At 39.9% G+C, this 20286-nt stretch overlaps 3 protein-coding genes across 5 annotated transcripts; 2 read left to right on the forward strand and 1 right to left on the reverse strand.

Annotated features, from left to right (window-relative positions):
- Positions 1–664: 664 nt before the first annotated feature.
- On the forward strand, positions 665–11291 carry LOC119739508 (RING finger and SPRY domain-containing protein 1-like). 3 transcript variants are annotated; one of them, XM_038214481.1, is made up of 14 exons: positions 665–760; positions 1667–2226; positions 2971–3023; positions 3925–4037; positions 4893–5078; positions 5861–5927; positions 6161–6292; positions 6987–7102; positions 7507–7650; positions 8229–8340; positions 8768–8870; positions 9282–9434; positions 9997–10101; positions 10744–11291. In XM_038214481.1, exons 2-14 carry the CDS (start codon positions 1799–1801, stop codon positions 10844–10846), a joined length of 1815 nt encoding a protein of 604 aa, XP_038070409.1. In that variant the 5' UTR covers positions 665–760; positions 1667–1798; the 3' UTR covers positions 10847–11291. The 3 variants fall into 3 exon arrangements, with proteins under 3 accessions (XP_038070409.1, XP_038070410.1, XP_038070411.1); XM_038214482.1 differs by having other exon boundaries at positions 678–760; positions 1671–2226; XM_038214483.1 differs by having other exon boundaries at positions 678–760; positions 1748–2226.
- A 3076-nt stretch (positions 11292–14367) lies between these two features.
- On the reverse strand, positions 14368–15291 carry LOC119739511. The gene is made up of 2 exons (XM_038214486.1): positions 15115–15291; positions 14368–14900 (listed from the first exon to the last, which is right to left on the reverse strand). The coding sequence occupies exons 1-2, from the start codon at positions 15176–15178 to the stop codon at positions 14584–14586; spliced, it is 381 nt and encodes a 126-aa protein (XP_038070414.1). The 5' UTR covers positions 15179–15291; the 3' UTR covers positions 14368–14583.
- A 184-nt stretch (positions 15292–15475) lies between these two features.
- LOC119739509 (PSME3-interacting protein-like) lies at positions 15476–19899 on the forward strand. The gene is made up of 5 exons (XM_038214484.1): positions 15476–15712; positions 16650–16748; positions 16905–17035; positions 18042–18190; positions 18580–19899. Exons 1-5 carry the CDS (start codon positions 15598–15600, stop codon positions 18911–18913), a joined length of 828 nt encoding a protein of 275 aa, XP_038070412.1. The 5' UTR covers positions 15476–15597; the 3' UTR covers positions 18914–19899.
- Positions 19900–20286: the final 387 nt, after the last annotated feature.

Here is a 20286-nt window from a genome sequence, read left to right on the forward strand (position 1 = left end):
CACGACGAATACACGGTGCCAGCGCCGCGGAACATTTAATCCAACAAGATCTATCAAGCATGAAGCATCCGGCGCAACTCCAGTCCTAACTATAGTTGGGCCGACCCAACTGCCGCACTATAGTTGGGACAGTCCCAACTATAGTTGGGACCATTGCGATAGTTGGGGCGTGACACATGTCCTAATATAAAGTCGACCATGGAGGAATAAAAAAAAAAACTTTGGTCATGCTAATTCGCCTACTCAGTGGGCGTGACCATACTCGGTGTGTCCGTTCTCAGCTCCGCCATGGTTGTACCCATCTTTAGTGGTGTTGTTATTGTGTACCTCACCGGATACGCTGGATACGCGTACCACGTACTATCCGCATTATAGTTGGGGCGTAATTACAGCTGCGTCAAACCCATTGATCGCCATTAAAAGGACACCCAACTTGTTTGCCACAACCTCGTCCCCAGTGCTTACTTCATTTCCAACCTCGTTTTCAATAGTGAGAGAGCAGGTAGTGATGGGCGCATACTGCTCGACACCCTGGGGACAAAGTTGCCTCTCGGTAGGCTGCAAATATGCGGCTGATTCGGCCACCTGACTATTTTTTTTTTCAACTGAACATGCACACGTTAGTACGCGCGGAGTATCAGAAACTAGACCAAACGTCATGAGTCATTTGCATTGCATTTTGCTATTGCATTATGATCGGAAGGGACGAAGGTATAAGCACACGAAACTCATTATTTTGTTCTTGAATGTTTCGTTGCAGGTAAATTCATGGTCTTGACATTGATTAACTGTAATTTACTAGTATGGTCCCTTGAATGTTTACCCATTTATAATAATATATTGTGTTTCTTTTAAAAATCCCCCACACCCGGTACGAAAATTGAGGAGAGTCTGAGAGTTGAGCTTGAGTCCGTGGGCCTCGTGCCGTGTAATGCTTTAGTCAGTGACTATCTCACTCTACTAGGCAGTCGTAATGCGATTTTCAACTGCTACAATAAGTACAAATGTATATCGTTACGGTATTGCAAAATCACCATTGCGGATCTCACATAATTACCCAAATCTACAGAGCTTGCGATAGTATTGTACGGCCAGACACAGTCGGGCTAGGTCCGAAACTGCATGCTGCCGCACTGCTCTTTTTTTTATATTTAAAAAATTACCGACTAGACTAGATCAGACTAGATCCAGTAACTGGGGCGCTAGAAATACTTTTTTTTCCCGAATTGTAGCACCCCAGTTACTGGGTCTACATTTAGACAAAATGGTGTAACTTGGTGTTCAGTAAAGTACGTATGTACGAATGCCATACATGCCATACTTGAATTGAACTGGATAAAAAAGTGTGGAAAGGTATAAAACAAAGCAGAGGATTTTTCACCACATAATTTTTGTATAGTATTGCTGAGGGGCCCACCCAATGATTTTGCAAAAAGTTAACATTCAATTCAATGTTGTTTTATTGTCCAAATGTAGGCCTATGTTAAAAACAGAGAAATGTGGTGCCAACTGACAAATCTTATAATAACTTAAAACACACACTAATTCATAAACAACAATACAATCAAACCTAACTACCATACGTTTCTAAAAATCGACATTACACAGTATATACACACGAATTATTTAACTTGTTTGCTCAATTTCACTTTTTTTTTTCCTGAAGATAGAACGGGATGAACTACATGAAGTGACACTTGGAATGTAAGAGATTTTCCCATTTGTGTCTTCACAACAAATTTGGTAGATATCACGCAGCATGTATTGACGGAGACAACAGTTCATTTTGCCGAGACTGATGATAGTTACAGTCTGGACCGGCTATCTCCTGTTTCAAGACCCACCGCAATTTTTTGTGGATGCCACTCGTGCCTTCAACTCCAGACTTGTGTGCCTTGCGCAAGGGATCCTTCACATGGGGAGTTCCTGTCTGAGCAAGGATCGCAGTCGACAGCAGCCGTGTCGACAAAGCCAGAACCACCATCACAACCGCCACAACCGTCGCAACCATCATGGGCAGTTGCACCCACCACCTCGGGGTTATCACGTGACCACCATGCACCAATCAGCGCAGCAGAACCTTGAGAGACAACTACGTAATGTCCGACACCCGAATCTGTTCCTAGCGGGACTCTCCTCTAGTGACAATGATGATGATGATGATGACACCAACACTGACATTCTTGTCTTGGATACACTGTCAATCATCAGACGACTGGTTGACAAGTAGGTTTAAGATATCACTTTTGGGGGGGGGGGGGGGCTTTACCCGAAGCCTGCTAAATCCAACAAAGACATTGACCAAATGGAGAACCACTAACATAGGGCTGGATAGCTCAGTTGGTAGAGCATTGGAAAGGCAATCCGGAGGTCACAGGTTCAAACCCCGCTCTAATTTTTCTTTGTTCAGCTGTTAAAAACACCAAATCGTCTTGTCCATGCAACAAGGTGGTATCTCCTAAAATGGGCCTTACATGAAACGTGAGTTTCAGAATGTCAAAAGGTCGTATCTCACTTAAAATAACACGGATGTACACACAGTCAGTGGACGTTGAGATACGACCTAGTTGCACGGAGCGTATTCCTGTGAGATACGACTTTGTTGCAGAATGGAGTTAAGACCTTGTTGCACTGACGCAACGAAATATTCTTATTTCTGGATTCCCTTGATCTGAGCTCTCACCAAAAATGTTTTATTCTAGCCATCAGATCCTTTTGGATTTTCTTTATTACATGTTTGATATTGTTAAAATCAGCAGGGTTCTTACAAAATACTTGAAAGCGGGTCAAGGTTCAAACCCACTTGCAAGAGGCCAAGAACGAAACTGTCTTGCAGGTTTTGGTGTACCATAAAAGTCATTGCCTACTTTAAATTTGAAGTCGACAATAAGAAAATGAAGAATGTCAAAATGAATGAGGCATTTCGATTGCTAACTTTTGAAAATGCACTTGCATATTTTGCTGTTGCAGTGATCCTGAGCCACCGTCTTCGATGTTAAGACTTCATGATATAGCTGAGAGTGGTAAGTTATGTTGTTTGTTTTCAGCGCTGACCTAGTTAACCAAAAATCTGAGTTTTGTTTTAACGTAACTTTTTATTCACTTTGTTTTCCATAACGTAATCAATGTTCCACTTATTCATCTCGGATAAAATTGCCTTTATATTAAATATACATTCTGCTTGTGTGAAAGTGAAACAAATCATCCAGTTGCAAGTGTTAATCATTGGTTTCCTGGTAAGAGATTTCTCAGGACCAGTGACACAGACTTTCCATTATATACTTCTACATGTGTTTATTGAAGTGGTTTAACAGTGCAACTTTTCTGTCTGCAAAAACCTATAGGAATGTCATTCAACAAATCTCAAGTTATAGAGTAGGCTTGGAGTTGACACAGTTGAAAGTTGTCAACAATCTAAATTTGGTTTGCTTTAAAACTTTAATTCTGTTTCAAACAGGAAATTCATTTTAAAAAATAGACCTCCAGAAGTCTTTCAAAAATGAGGTTTTAGGGGATTTTGCAGGATTAATACTTTACAACTTGTACTTTGTGCTAAATGCTAGTTCCTAGTAAAAACAAACAAAAACCAATGGGGTTCATTGTCCAGCGCTGTGGTGCAATGGTTACAGTGTTCGACTCACATGCCATGGTATGTAGGTTCGAACCCTGACAGTGAACATGCTGATTATGTTCTTGGGCAAGACACTTTACTCCAATTGCCCCTCTCCACCCAGGAGTACAAATGAGTACCTGTGAAGGTAGAGACCAGAATGCGCTGATCTTGAGCTGCTGCAGAAACTGGTCTCATGGCCTGATGAACCGGGGTAATAATTGTGTAGGGCTATGAGACCTTTGCTACAAAGCGCTAGATAAGCACCACAATATTATTATTTATTTCTGTCCTTTTCCTTGTGTTAATGGTAGAAAGTGGCTGGTTAAGGGTTGTATTGTCCATGATTCGTGTCATCCCGATGGAAGATGGTTTGGGACCGGCTGTCATAACACTACTCATAGACGAGTGCCCTCTACCAACAGTGGTGAGTTACGTCTTGTATCGCCTCAGTGCAGGAACAGTAGAGGGCGTTTTGGGATCACTTTCTGAAGCCCCAGTGGGAGCCGCGTGTATGTACTGGTTTGCGCGCATGTGGCGCAAAGTGTTCATAACTAATTTTATTGTGAATGTGCACAAGCCTGTAGCATCTTCACGTGAGCATCAGTCATTTCAGCAATGCATTTAAATGTCCCTCTCAGTTGTCTCCCCCACCCCCTCGCCAATCTGTAACAGTAGAGGGGGTACTTATGCAACGAGTCTATAGTCATAAGACTGGTACATGTGACTCATTAGAATAAAAAGTGTGTTTTTTTCCACAAATATTTCAGTAAAAATCAATAAAAATGGATTTTCTTAATGGAACTGAATTGCACAGAATATGATATTTTCCTTAAATACTATGGTCCTTTGTCTACATTGGACACCATATCAAGTCGATTATATCGACTCACCGTATGCAAAAGTTTATTCTTTGCCTATGGGCCCTGTGAACAAATAGTACATGTAAGATAATGCTCACTTTTTTTTCACCATAGATCTGGCGCTTTTTGCAGCATTGTTACAATTTACATCCATGTGCTATTTTTAGAGTACAGTAATCTCATCCAAATATTGGGTTTTTGCCCTTAACCAACGTAAAAAAATCGTCGGTGAAGGACAAAACACAGTATTGAATTGACATCACCCTGACGCAAATTCCATCTTATCAACACGTCTCTTATGTTAATAGAATCTTTTGACTTTGAAAGAGGTGAAGAATACCTGTATACCGTGATCCTACTCAATTACAAACATGTTCATATCATTTATTTTTCCATTTTTGTTTTCTTTTGTTACTCAGGAGACTATACACAGGTTATATGGAGCCCTGGGAATCTCTCAAAATCTGTCGCAAGAGGCACAGGCTCATGCAGCAAGGCATCGGAATATCGCAACCGTCTTAGGATGTCTGGCTGAGAAGTTAGCTGGGCCCAAAAGTATCACTATGCTCATTGATGATGTGTTGCAGTACCTACTGGCTAACCTGGTGAGAAATCAAATTCTGCTGTTAGGTTGACTAAGACATGTTGCTGTAGATGAATGGTTAGTGTACAAATCTGGAACAGGTGACATCATTATCATATGTGGCATCATGATTCCAATGAGCAGCTTTTGGAGAAGGGGTTCAGTTCTTCATGAAGCCTGTGGTTGTGTACATGCATTTATAGATGCATGGTCTAAACATGCATGAAAGGGTTTATCTATGCTGCTGTGCAGTTTCTTACCATTAACCCTAACCGCCCTGAATCCTTCAAAATCCTCTTTGCCAAAGTGGAGGAATTTGGAGGATTGAGGTTACATGGCAAAAGTGCGTTACTGATTTCATAGGATGCACTTTGTCAAGGTCTTGGACCTTGTGTCGTTTTTGCTCAACCATGCATAGATATAGGCCTGGATTATGCTTGAAATCCTCCGTACTGCTCCAGGATATCACTGGCCAAGCCTCAACATATTGAAAGTCACTGCTGCAGGATTTTGTAAGATTCAGGCAGTGGTCACCCCTCCACGGACCATATTCAAGAAAGAATGGAGGAATTTGCAGGATTGAGGCTATATGCTATTTTTCCATGAAGCCAATTGGAGGATTTTGCAGGATTGGAGCTACATCCGAGCAAAAAGGCCCAGGGAGTTAGGGTTAATAGTGAGATGTACCTGCCTGCTAGCGATAGTTGTTGAGTTTGACTGTAACTGAAAAAGGCACACTAAAATGTTAAATTTCAGGATCAAATTGAAGCATAATGTAGTCATCTCCTGATTGTTCTCTTGCAGAATTTGAAGTTCAGTCCCCAGGTTGTTCTCTTCTCTCTCATAGCTCTGGAGAAGTTTTCACAAACATGTGAGTATGGCCTTACGATAGGTGTGATCAAAAATATCTATCAGACATGGCAAAGCTTACCGAGCCCAACTTCAAAGTAAAAGTGTCCTGGTTTGAAGTCTCCCTTCAGTCAGTTAGTTTAAGTACGCCTGAATGAGCATGAAAAACATGGTCAAAATATCTGACTTGATGACAGTCAATGCCCTGAAAGCCTTTGAAATTAGATCTCAGATTTTTTTCATTTTCCATCAAAGCGGAGAACAAGATCACGATTTCGAACAGCGGTATACGAGAACTGCTGCTACCCTTGGAGAAATACGCAAGCAGCGAGGATCTGATGCTAAGACAGGTTGGCTTCTGTGCTCAGTGGTGTCTGGACAACCTCTGTAAGTGATAACCACATGTTTGTCTTTTCACATTAAACTTTCTACTCGTCAACCATGCAAAACCCTTAGACGTTTGCTCTTTTCACTTTTACATCCATACAGTTAGAACGTCTATAGGTTTAGAACGTCTATAGAGTTGTGCGCTAGTGGGGAAACGACAGGCAATCAGGCTTTCCATGCACCTGCGCCTGTGACAGTCGAAAATTGACAGGACTTTAGCTTAATAAAATATTAAGAACATCGGTACATTTTTCTCAAGGTAGCTGAGAAGCTGATATTCGATAGATTTTAAAGATGTAAATAAGAGCTGATATTCCTCACGGAAGCATCGACAAAATGTGGCATTTGACAGACAATAAAACCATGCAACTTATACAATTAAGATAACATCACAGACATTTTAGTCATCTTGATGCTGCTCACATTTGCGAATATTCAAATTGGATACATTGTAAATGTTCGTACATGTATATTCCGGATAGTCGGTGGATGATCGATATTCAAATATTCAATACATTTGGCACAGCCCTACTAACCCGATGTGAAGTTACAGCCGCTGGATTCTGTATTCCCCAAAACAACCAAATTGTTACTCATAAGGGTTTTTTTACTCAAAACAAATTTGAGGAAAGGCTTCTTGTAAAATTGACATAAGTAAACTTGCTTTTTTTGTTGTTGTTGTAATTTCTAACAGTCTTGGTGGAAGGCCGGCCCTACACACATGAGTTAGTGTCACTAAAGGATTGCCACGCCATGCTGAATGACAAAGATGTCAGTGAATATCTCAAGATTACACCCACGGGACTTGAGGTAAGAATTCTCTTTACTCCAAGAACCTTCTTGGATGAGGTTGACATTAGAAGACGCAACTGCTTCAACAAATTGATGAAATGAAACGTAGAACGGTGCTACCATAGACTCGTGTGTTATTTCCAGCCGCAGAAAGTAATTCGGACACAGCCTCACTTAGAATGCGCTTACAATGTGAAAGTTTACAAAATTGACCATGTGTTTTTTCTAATATCAATTTTGAAAAAAGGTGCATTCCGGTCGAAATCCCTCCTTTAAATTCTTTTACTGATTAAGAATATGCATAGAGTACAAAATTTGCACATTGCGCACCCTTTTTGGTTAACATTCAGAAAATGTCAGATTTCTGGCCATAAAGTATCCGTTTGTGTTAATCTAATAATCCTTTTACGGAACCCCTTCAGGCTCGTAGTGACGCTTCATCCTTCGAGAGCGTGCGGTGTACGTTCTGCGTGGATGCGGGGATCTGGTATTACGAGGTCCGCGTCATCACCGATGGCGTAATGCAGATCGGCTGGGCCACCAAGAATAGTAAATTCCTGAATCAGGTAATGATTGTTGTGACCAAAACAACGTGTCAAAACCCATGTCTTGTCAATATTCTAATCATAGTAACATGATAAGGAAACGACAACAGGAAACCCTTGCAAGTTTGAATTTTTTTTCATACTCTTGTACTATTTGCATTTTCTGACCCAAACTGATAAAATGTGAGATCTGGTTCATTCTATAACTTTGCCGTCCACCTTTTGCTGTCCCTGTGACATCTGACCTCTTTGATTTTTATAATTCTGGATGTATTTCTTAATGCATTCGTTCCCCAAGAGTGATTGGAAATAAAAAACACATACCCAACAAATAAAAAATCTTAATGATACTTGAAGGCAAATTACCAAGTACCAAGGTAACAGAGACAGGAAAAATGTCACAGTTTGGACCCTTACTTAATAAAATGCCCCACTTCGCACACAGCTTGAAGGTCTTTGAAAGTTTTCAGCATAAGGAGTGTGCAGTTGAGTGCGTACATTGTGGTGGATTTTAAAGGACTTGGATATTTTCCAAGAAAAATGCCTCGGATTTCAAATGAAAATTGAATCCTACTTTGTCTGTTATTTAAATTGTCTAGGAGGGGTATGGCATTGGGGATGATGAGTTCTCATTTTCCTACGACGGCTGCCGACAGCTTTTGTGGTACAAGGCAAAGAGTAGACCCCATGATCACCCCATGTGGAAAGCAGGTAAATAGAGTAGACCCTTTGCACCTCTTCATGAGTTTGATTATGTTTTAAAATGCAAGCTTAAAGAAAATAATCTTTAAAATTTGATCAGAATTTCTCAATTTATGTTGGTCATATTACTTTGTATAGTATTGTTGTAGCTGAATAGTATTTTTTTGGAGGGTGGGTGTTAGGCTTGCCATAGGTTTCTAGGGTTGTACACAGACATTACACCATCGCCGGTACCTAGGCCACGTCCAAATCATCTGGCTATGGCTTAAAATAACACATGGGCCTATGGGAAGTGGCTGCAGGCCCTACTGTGCCTGTGCTGCATGTGCTGGCTAGTCCCTCGGCCAGGGACGCACTAAGCTATGGCCAGCCTGACGTACCAAATCTAATGTTCCAATTAGTAATTTTAATCTTTTTGTCATTTTTTGTGTTATAGGGGACATTGTTGGATTTTTATTAGACCTGAAGCATCAAGAAATGCTGATCGCACTGAATGGTAACTTCCTACCTCCAGAAACCGATCTCTTCACGTCAGCTCAGTAAGTGTTTTTATATCCCAACACAAGAGATTTCCTCGGGCTTATTGTTATACTTTTGGGCAGAATCATTTACTACTAAGTCTTGAAAATACTGCAGGGACCAGGCACCACTTTAATCAAGTTGAAGTGCTTGTTATTGGCCATAACCCCAGTACACAAATATTGACTGCTTCAAGTGGTGTAGTAAAACTAGCCTGCCGAGGTGATCCACGGAGCGTTCTGGGTTTACAAGGTGCAGCCAAAGGAAATAGAATGCTCCATGGATCACCGAGGAGCCTAGTTTTTACTCATTAACCAGATGCATATATGCATCGTTCCTATTAGTAGGCGCCCTGTACTGTTTCTGCACAGAGTCTACAGTTGTTTTATCTGTATGTCTGTGGTTTTTTCTTCTTTTTTTGTTGTTGGTAGGTCTGGTTTTTTTGCCGCAGCTAGCTTCATGTCTTTCCAGCAGTGCGAGTTCAACTTCGGCATGAAGCCCTTCGTTTATCCTCCCCAAGTGGCGTTCAAAACGTTTAACGACTACGCAACGCTGGCCCCAGATGACAAGGTCATTCTCCCAAGGTGAGAGCCTGCAGCAACAATTGAGAGAACACAGTAGCTTGGCAAGAACATTACTAGCTGGACTGGAAAAAGTCTTTAACTTTTCCGTCAGTAGAACAAAATTGGGCAGGGGTTCGGTAATTTAAGTCTGACAAAAATTCTAAATACATGGACATTTCACTATCCACAATGTAGATCCATTTTAGCAGTTTCTATTGTAACTTTTATGTTAACTTCACATTAAATATAAGCTATTTTTGGCACTCCCAACCCCCCCCCCTCAATGTCGCAAGCCACTGTGACTGTGATTAATAAAACACATTGTTATATAATTCTGACTATACAAAACCAAAAGCATCTGATATTTCACAACATTTGCACAAGTATTTGTGAGGTTGGAAAAAGATACTCGCAGGAAAACTGTTGATGAGACTGTTTTGATTTTTCAATTTTAAAAATTTTAAAAAATTATCACACAGGACAAGTTTGGTGAATATATGTGGGCAAATCATGTCAGATTCTTGGACTTTTATGAATGTTTACATCCAGTTAGCGCATCAATATTTTGCTTTTTTTTCTGCAGACATAAGAAGATGGCCTTACTGCGGCATATGAGCGTCAGTGAAAACGCCTGCAATCTTTGCTTTGATAGAGAAGCAGACGTCATCTTGAAGCCATGTAACCACAGGTAATGCTGATAGCTAAATCCTTCTTAATGTCATTTGGAAATTTGTTAATTTGTTTCATTGTTTAATTTTTGAATTAGACAAAGTCCTGGCTACATTGGTGAAAAATCATAAGTGAAAACCATGGTAACCATATGAAATGCAGTACTCTCCCAATGACCTTCCCTACCCGTCAATCAAACAGTGCACATTAACCAATAAGATCATGACGTTTGGTCAGGTGACCGCACTCGGTCCAACTCAACTAGCCCAACTCGGTAATAAGCACTATGAGAAATGTACGTAGACCAAAAATGGGCGGGGTTTATAGCCATATGAAGAGATTATTTCCAAGACGCGATAAACGTCATTTTGTTTTTTTAAAATCCCACCCTCCCCTGGCTGGCCAAAGTTAGTCTTGACAGGTATTATATAATTAAACACATTTTAAGAATACAATAAAGGGAAAAACGAAGTTTAGAAACGGCTGTTATATACTGTTTTTATTCCTTAAAGTTTCACAAACGTGAATTTTTTCTCACTTTTTCAAATGGATGTATCACGTTTTGATAATAAAGTGTTTATATTTTCAACGGTCCATTCAAGGCATCAATTCACATCCTTCTCCTATTTTCTCTCTGAATGAATTCCCTCCCATTCTCCAGCGGTGTGTGTATGGATTGTGCAATGCAACTAGAACAGTGTCACCTGTGCAGGAGTACCATCAGTGTCCGTGCCTTTCACCAGGCTGGTCAGCACCACTCGTGACAAAGTCTCAAATGTTAACCTCCAAGGCTTTGCTGTCGTCCCTTTCTTTCTACCAAATGACACAATTTGGTGGTAGTGTTGGTTGAGTTCTGGAACACTCAACACTTTAGCAGGATGATGTACCAAATTAAGGCACAAAAATAACATGATTATCTTAAATCCTACCCTTTTGAAGGTTTTCCACAGGCACAGAAACACTTTGCTCATTATTCAGTATTACCCATTTCAAATGGGAGGATGAATAAGCCAGTTTTAATGTTTTTCTGGAATATTAAGTGCTGAACCAACAGAATGATGTAAATAATAAATCTTGTATATAATTAGTATATTGCCTGAGTAAGGAATGTATGCATCAAGAAGGGAAAAAAAAATCAATTTTATTTAGTATTCAAATTTTGAATATAACCAAGTTAATGTTCTTGTTTCTTATTTAAAGTAGGATAAACAATAAACCTCCCCCAATTTTCTTACAGTTGGATGAACCTTTTGCGGACAGATATGTCAGGGTCCGCACATGAAAAGTTGCGTTCAGCCATAATTATGTGGTTAGATAATAGTGCCTTATAATGGTGTGGTTCAGATTTTTTACTTAGTGGCAATGAAACGAGACAAAACTAGAGAAAGGCCAATTTGCCCAGATTGTCTTAAGAAAATCTGACGTGGACGTTGTATCATGACGTGCATGGTTATTCCGTCAGTTTTGTAAAACTTTGTAAATGGTAATATATGCAGTTGAGAAGCGCCTGTTTATATAACAATGTGCAATGCTTATTTGAGAGATGGGAATTGGGTCGATCTTGAGCAGTTGTTTGCACACATTATCCAGTTATTGCATGTCAAAGTACAAAAAATGGGAACAAGAGTATGTGCTCCTTTTACCTACTAGTCCCTGCACTTTTGTATTATTGTTATTTATTTCTGGTAATGAAACCAAGGATTCCTCAAAAGTGCACCGGGCTCTGTGGCTCAGAAGCCTGAAGAAAACTATAGAGAGGATAACGAGACGAAATTACAGTTTTTGAAGTGGGAGTTATCAGGTAGGGACTGAAAACTGAAAACCCAATCGACATGTGGCCGGGTAGGAATCGAACCCGGGACACAGTTCACTCAAATGACTGCAAAGTAACTTTGGGGTCGCTGGTTCAATTCCCACTTTGGTCAGTTTTTCTCTTTTGAAGTTCAACTCAAAAATGAAACATATTTTTTGTTTGTCCAGCTGCTTTCCTGATTCCCCCCCCCCCCCCTTTTTAATTGCATAATGAGGAGGCTAGGATGGAAATTCAGTTTAAGAAATCGGAGCAAAACTTCGGATGAAAATTTCAGTTGAAAAATTGCAATTATATTGGGACTGTAAAACCCTGTAAGCAAAGTGGCTCTGGTAGGAATCGAACCAGGGTCATACAAAAGAATCACTACACCAACCCGACAGCCACTTGCATATTTCTCACTTTCCATGTTTGAGTTTTGTGACTCAAAAGCTATCTTGAAGCTAATACGGCAGTAGGGAAGACCTGAATTTCGAAATATTATTATTAACTACAAAAGAAGAAAACATTGACATCTGACAATTTCTGTGCAAATTTTTTTTAAATTACCTAACTGTAATCAAATTAAACATTAAATCTAGAAATACAATGGTACATCAAAATTGAACATGTTCAAATGCTGAAGAATTTGTTTGTACAAAAAGTTGCCTCTGTATATTAAACAAAACTTTATTTTAACTTAAATACATTTAAAACTTTGTTTACAAACAACTTGGCACAGGTTACTTTCTTGGTAATTGCAGATATAATTGAGGGAGAAGTTCCCCCTTTTGTCACAACTTTGTTTTTTGGTAAAAATGATTAGTACTGTGTACTGTATCAAAAGTTATAATTAATATTCAAACGCAGATTTGAAAGGGGTTCAGAGTAAGATATGAAAAAAAGCAGTAATGGTTTTATTTCAGTGAGTTTCAAGGCCCTTAATATTCTGTACACATGCTGTTCTAAACCACTTCCAGGTTCATATGGTTGCCTGGCGTTACTTTTGTGTTACCCATATATGAAAATCTAGTGATTATTCTGGCTAAGCATCCTATAAAACTCAGGAGCAGACATTTTACCTGAAACCCCCTCAAAATAGAATTCTTGAACCCCAACGTACATTATCCAACAAAATATTCACCGCAAAGTGATAATTATTGTGAACTTTGGAGTTATTTATGGACTACCCATTTCTAAAAGCAACTATTTGTTTTGCCGAGTGTGTCAGCAACGCTCAGGAAGGTATTTTTTTAAGTTTGTAGAAAAGTCACTTTAAAATCAACACTTGTTAAAAGTTTAAATACTGAACTTTTTTTTTCCATATCAAACCACCAAAGCGACAAAACTTATCCTTTGACAATATAGCTACACTATCAAATCACACATAGATATAAGAGAATATCTAATGACCACATTAGATTAGATTATTTGATATAAATTTGTAACAAGTATTTGTTCAAGCAGCAACTAATTTAACAATTTTTCTTGTTCTTGCTTGTATGTTTTACATATGAATCACATTTACAGTTAGTTGATCATTGATGTGAGGCTTCTTGACCATTGGACATCACAATTGGAGTTTTTTTGCAATCCTTGAAAATATTACTATATTTCTCCTGTTTTGATCAAAATGTTGGGTTTTAACCTAGTTTCTATATTTTTTCCTACCAAAGTTATTAACAAGAATTTGTAAATTAACAGTAATGGAAAGAAAATGTATATTCGACAGGATTTTTCAGCTATACTATGATAAAGTTATTGAAAATAACAAGTTTGATTTCTTAATGTTTGTGTGTGTCTGGTGGGGGGGGGGGAATTACTCATGAGCTTGTCTATCTTTAACAACTTCTCTGTGAACCCCCCCCCCCCCCCCCCCACACACACACACACACACCCTCCGCACTTGTAGTACTGTACACCATCAGTAGAAAAGAATACACAAAGCCCCTTAATCTACAGCATCTAGTCCACTCGGTTACACTTTAAACTCGAGCATGAGAAATAACTGCATTGACCCAAATGCCATTTTAAAATACATGTACATTGTACAGTTCAACAAAACACATTATACAAACGTTAGTGCATAAATAAATGAATACTTAATATCTTTTCTTTTAACTGTAAATAGTACAAAATATAAAGCCTTAAAATTAATGTAGTACATTGAGTTACACCACCCAAATAGCAAAACAGTCTAATGCTATGACCAGATCTATAAAACTATTTCTTTACAAGCGTTACAGAATGATGAAATCAATTTTGATTCTTCCTGCACGAGTGCAAAAACACTGCAAGTCTTGATATTTGTTTTCTTTCCCATTTCAAAAGGAACAGGGTGAGAGACAAGGGGTGGATAGGGTGGGGATGGGACAGGGGTGGGGATGGGACAGGTGTGGGGGTGGGGCAGGGATGGGGATTGGGTGGAGTTGGGATGGGACAGGGGTGGGGATGGGACAGGGGTGGGGATTCGGTGGAGTTGGGATGGGACAGGGGTGGGGGTGGGGCAGGGGTGGGGATTGGGTGGAGTTGGGATGGGACAGGGGTGGGGGTGGGGCAGGGATGGGGATGGAGGAAGAATCAAGGTAGGCACAAGGAGTTAGTACATGTACTGGAATTTTCTTACAACTTTTCCTATATTCACTAGAATCCTGCAGCATTCATAGGTGGCCTTTCCGCTCTTCACAATTGTGGCTGCAGCTTGCTAGACTCTCATACATCAACGTCTGGCTTCAATTTCATCTCTGGAGGAGGAGTCCCACGACCTTCCTCCAAAGATGATGGTCCTCCTTCCTCGCCCAACGTTGTCATCTGAAGCGACGCCTTCTGCTTTGGATACCCGATGCCCCCACTGATCTCAGTCTTGGCAGCGGGTTTGCTGTAGCGATGGGCCTTGCTGCGGAAGATTGGGATGCGATCCCGGTGCCAGCAGAGAAAAAATGCAGCGATGAAAGCTGCAAGGAGAACCAGGCCTGGTATGATGACTGACAAGACTATGATGGCAAGGCTGGCTGGAGAACCACTATAAGCTGTAAAATTTAACAAAAACAAAAAACCAGTATTGTTTATTCATATATTCGCCAAGTTCACATGAGGAGTACGATCGGACTGCGGCATTAGATTTGACGTGGAGGATGAAATTTAAATACCAAGAAGTGGAATACCAAAAACAAACACTCTGCCATTGCTTTGAGAACAGCAATTTCCCCGGAATGCATTTAACAATTAAACCTGTTTGCTAACGTTCTGGTGGCTCCAGGGTGGTAGCCATCATGACATTTCTGGCATCGACGTCAGGATTTGACATCTGAACTACATCCAAAATCCTTGATGCTGCAGCCGAAAATGTCAAAATTATCGATGCGTGGAATATTTGAAACCTCGGTTTCGCTCCGGATATGGATTTGAGAGAACTTTTAAGGCATCAGGCATGGGCAATCTGAATCTATAATACTTCTTTTGCAAAAGAAACACATACATGTATTTAGCAAGACCACATATTGGAGTAAATGTATTTGTTTTGGACACCAACATCGCCATAAATATTATTCTCAGCGATGAAGCAATACCGAAATGAAACCAAAGTTTGAAAAACGGCTACTGCTGCAAGATTTTTTCTAGAGGGCGCTATTCTGTTTGCCGTAAAGTTGAGGATTCCCGGTTTCTCGCGACTCATGTTCGGCATTAAGTCAGAGTTTCATAGTTTTATTCCAACATTTTAGTAATATGGCTGGTGAAGGGGTATCTTTCCGGTCGTTTGTCTCCGAGACAGAGTTGGATGAAAAGCGAAAGCAAAGGCAAGAGGAATGGGAAAAAGTTCGCACCGCTGATCAGCCGCTCGGTAAATTTCATTATGTTGAAGGGAAAATGCACGTATTCTCGACACTCATTCGATGTGTCAGAGGCGGATGCGTTTTGGCGGTCGTAAACCAATTATTTAATAATTGTCGTAATTAATGAAATTAATTAATTAAATTAATAAATTAAATAAATTAATTAAATTATTAATAAATGTACTTTGTAGAATAAATATTACCTTTTTATATGTGCTTATGCCATAGAGTTTCATGGTTTTTAAGTTAAAGCAGGTAAACATAATAATGTGAATGAATTATTAAGCCTACCAATAAATTAATTTTGAAGTACTAATTTAAATCAATTAATTAAATTTGTAATGCATTCATTATTTTTTTCTTCAAATTATGCATTTTTGTTAAAGTGTACACAGCACTCGAAATGTAGTGCAAGATACTAGTTACTTAAACCCTAGCCCTGGTGGACTCCCTTTCCTCCCTACGTTATTGCAATGAAGACTTCGTCCAACCTGTGCTAGTTAAACCCTAGTCCATAGTTATACTTCCTCATATCATGGAAAGCTTGTGTTGGAAAATAACCAAATGCCAAAGATAAGAACACCGTGAAAATGTGGCAAGCCTACGATTGCCTTATGCTACACCTTACCTTGTGCAAGGTTCTCAAATTGCAGTTGCCTTTGCTTAAGTTGTAACGTGCGCGCGCAAATTAAAATGGCGCAGTGTAATTTGCGTGCTTCGGGAGTCTCCCGCGCAGGTTTAAACTTGCGCGGGGGACTCAAATTGTGCTCGATATCACTAACTAGTTTGGTAAGTCCATAACCTAAAAGTGGATTTTTGTTCACTTACAGGGATCAGGGCCCTACAGCTACGCTACACAATCACCTCCAATTCTACTTCTAATGATGTCTTAATTTGTGATTCTTCTGTCATGAGTCCTTAATTTTTTTTTTTTTGGTGCTGTAGAATGCCCAGAGGAAGAAGTTGACCCTCGTAGTCTTTATGAGAAACTACAGGAACAAAAAGACAAGAAACAGTCCGACTTTGAAGAGCAGTTCAAGTTCAGTAAGTTTACCCCGTCATTTACATGTACAAGGAATTGCTTTTTATCTGCCAAGTTGTACTTTCCTCCCACGTCTACAAATTAGTAAAAAAAATGTCAGCAGACGTCCGGATAAAACAACATTATTTTGTCATTTGTTTATTAATTTTGTTCAACAGAGAACATGGTCCGAGGTATTGATGAAGACGAGAGTAAATTCCTAGATGAGGTTGCCGATCGTCAGATGGAGATTGAGACAAAGCGATGGAGAGAGGAGAAAGACATGTTGGAGGAGATGAAGGAGTACACAATATCCTTGAGAATCAGCGTCATTATCCCTAACCCAAGTACCTTTAAAATCCAACTGGAGATTTTGGCTGAATTGGCAGAATCAAGGATGAAAGAACTCAGTCACTATTACTTTTAATGGGGGTCTAGTGCCCCTTAATTGATTTGAGAACATCAAATGTTCATTTTTGGAGGATTGAGGGAGGTTCCTTGCATAAATGCCGGGGAAGTTGGGATTTATGTTGTTTTTGCATATGCAAGTTATTACAACCATACAAAATCTGATTAGAGTAAGATTTTGAATATTGAACATGCACATCCCAGAACCATGGCCAAAATGGCTTCTTAAACCTGATACATTTTAACACTAGTGTTGTGCAACTAGTAAAATCGCTAGTCGGGTATTCGTGTGACAAAAAGTCGCAACTACCCGACTAATCGTGACTTCTTGCCATATGAAATACATTAATACAGCTGGATCTATGTTTGCAGAGGCGGGGTATAATTGCATTTTTTTAAGAGCAATTACAGAGCAATTTTGTTCGATGAAATGTCAAGATCAAGTCCTGGAAGGAGGTTTTGCACAAGCCAAGTTGAAATTAATGCTAAATTGTGCTTATTCCTGGTGTATTTCAAGTCTGCATTTCAATTCTTTATTCACATTCACCCTAACCATCCTGAATCCATCAAAATCTATACACCTGTTTTGAAGTATTTCGGCTGATTCAGGATACCTCCATATTGAAAATGGGGATTTTGATGGATTGAGGATTTGTAAGCCTGGCGGTAATGCAGGATTTTGATGGATTCAGGATACCTCCATACTAAGAAGTCAACAACACCAAAATGTGTGTGCATGACACAATATGTGGATTTTGGCGGATTCAGGATACTTTCTAGTAAAGATACCCAAGCGGTTAGGGTTTAACTGCAAAACATATCTTAACTAGAATGATATTAGATTTATATAAATTTCTTATCACTGCATACCAAATATAGATGTGTTTTTCTTAATGTCATGATGCCACGAGAGGGTAGTACCGGCAGCTGAACCCAACGTGAAACTGACGAACAAAACACAGCCGACAGAAAAGACGACACCTGCTAAGACAATGGGTGCCTCATCAACCAGGAGAACACAAGCATCACTCCTAGCTGGTGCAGTCAAGAGGAAGAGGTTCGAGTTCAAAAGAACATTTACCTACCACAGCATGAAGATTTTGTCAGTAATTGCAAGGGGAGATTTAGGGGGTGGTCTGGGTCGCTAACCGTCTTCAATCTGATCAGTATAATGTTTTCACAATCTTAGTAGTATGAAATATTTAGGCCTTAGGTCTCCGTGTTGACTACCCCTCTGCCCCACCCACCTTGACAAATTTTAGACTACAACATCTTAGCCATTTCCCTTTGAAAAAGTATTGGGTCTTCTACTGATTGAGGTATTACATGTATTAAGTCTTTGATTGTAACAGTTTGACATTTCTACATTTTAATAAAAAAAACCTGGTTGATAATTTTGTTTGTCATCTTCATTGTCAGTTTTGGTTTTGTCCTCATATTCTGCAGAAGTGAGTCCGACGACAAAAGTGGAGAAAAGAAAGGCAAAAGTGCCGCCTCCACCTCGGAGAGCTCAACATCACGGAACGGAGCGGACTCCTTACACGGCATTTCCAATGAATCACAGTCAACCGGTATTAACCACACAACAGTCAACGAAACCGCCGAGCGGACATTGGTGGACGATGGCGACAGAGCACAAGTGGTCCGTATCCTCCCTGGACTCGGTTTCTATAGCAACAGCAGCGATTCGGACACCTCGAGCAGTGACTCGGAGGTGGACTTGCTCAACTCGGTCATCCGCAGGCCGACCAAAAAGAAGGGCAAGGCTTCTTGCCATTAAAGTGGACAACAGAATCATGGGCAATGGACTCTGTGCATGGACAGTAGAGGGCGCTTGTGACCACATTCTAGAGCCCTGGTGGGAGGGATACACCATGTACGGTTACTGATTCATGCGCATACAATGCGAAATACGCATGGCTAATTTTATTATAAATGTGGACAAACCCACAGCGTCTTCACGTGAGCATCAGACATTGCTGGCATTGTGTTTGAGTGTCTCCTAGTGGTCTGCCCAACTTGAGTATGTGTATCCCCACTTGGTTTGGACATGAAAGGCATGAGCGTTTCTAGAACCAAAGATGAAGGTGTTCTCAGATAAGTTGAATACATGAGATTAGGATGTACCCAACTCCGCTAGTTTGGCCAGAATGAGTTACAACCTTCAAGTAATAGTCAGAATATACGCTTGAAAGTGTCTTTTCTTAGGCATTCAACACCATAAAAAACAAAAATTTCGTCTCCGAACACTTTGGACTTTATTTCAACTGTGTACCAATAAATTGTGATTAGATTTTGAACCTTCTTGCATTCAACCAGTACTCTTGTCATTTCAGATTGAGTGGCAGTTTTAATATCTAGAACTTGATAGACTCTTTGCATAGTGCGCCCTCATTGATGACGGGTTCCATTAGTCAAATTCAGTGACAATGACGGTTCGAACTGTTTACTCGTGACGTGCGTATCAAAGAGGAACAAAGACCTGCCCTCGGATATGACCTCTGATGCAAGGAGTCTATTGCCTAGCCATGCTAATAACTGCTTAAACTTGTTTAAACTGAGGCAGTGTCTGAATTACTTGGCTGTGGCTGGGTATTGCAGTGCATGCGCCTATGCAAGCGGCTTAATCCACTTGCCCCAGACAGTGCTACATGTATTGGTAGCCGTAGCCACATCATTTTGGATGCAGCTTTAATAATAATAATGGTATTACTTACCTGTACTCTATATTTCTGAATAAAAAAGGATACTTCACAGAAAAAAAGGGATTACATTTGTGAGAGCCGTCTTTTTAACTAAATTGACCAGTTGTGAATCTTCAATCAATAAATTGATAATCAGGTTTGAGATTTGAGGAAAATGAAAAATCCGAGAAAAATTCGGATGCGAGTTTGCGGGCCGCAGCAGCCAACGTGTACCTCATGGTATTTGCTTAAGTTAAAAGTACACCTAACAGGAGCCCAGGGAACAAAGCCACGGATAGGCCCAGTTTCATGTTTGTTGGCCAAAAAGATAATTATAGTTTTTATAATTATTTAACCTTTTTTATACGGCTTGGAGTTGGGGGGCCTATAAGGGCCCAATTTTTTTTTTTCAATTTCTGTATTTTTTGCAATTTGTTGCTTTAGTTTACAAAAAAATGGAGGGGATGAG

Source organism: Patiria miniata, unplaced genomic scaffold (genome assembly GCF_015706575.1).
Source record: "Patiria miniata isolate m_02_andy unplaced genomic scaffold, ASM1570657v1 HiC_scaffold_30, whole genome shotgun sequence".
NCBI classification, from domain to species: Eukaryota; Metazoa; Echinodermata; class Asteroidea; order Valvatida; family Asterinidae; genus Patiria; species Patiria miniata.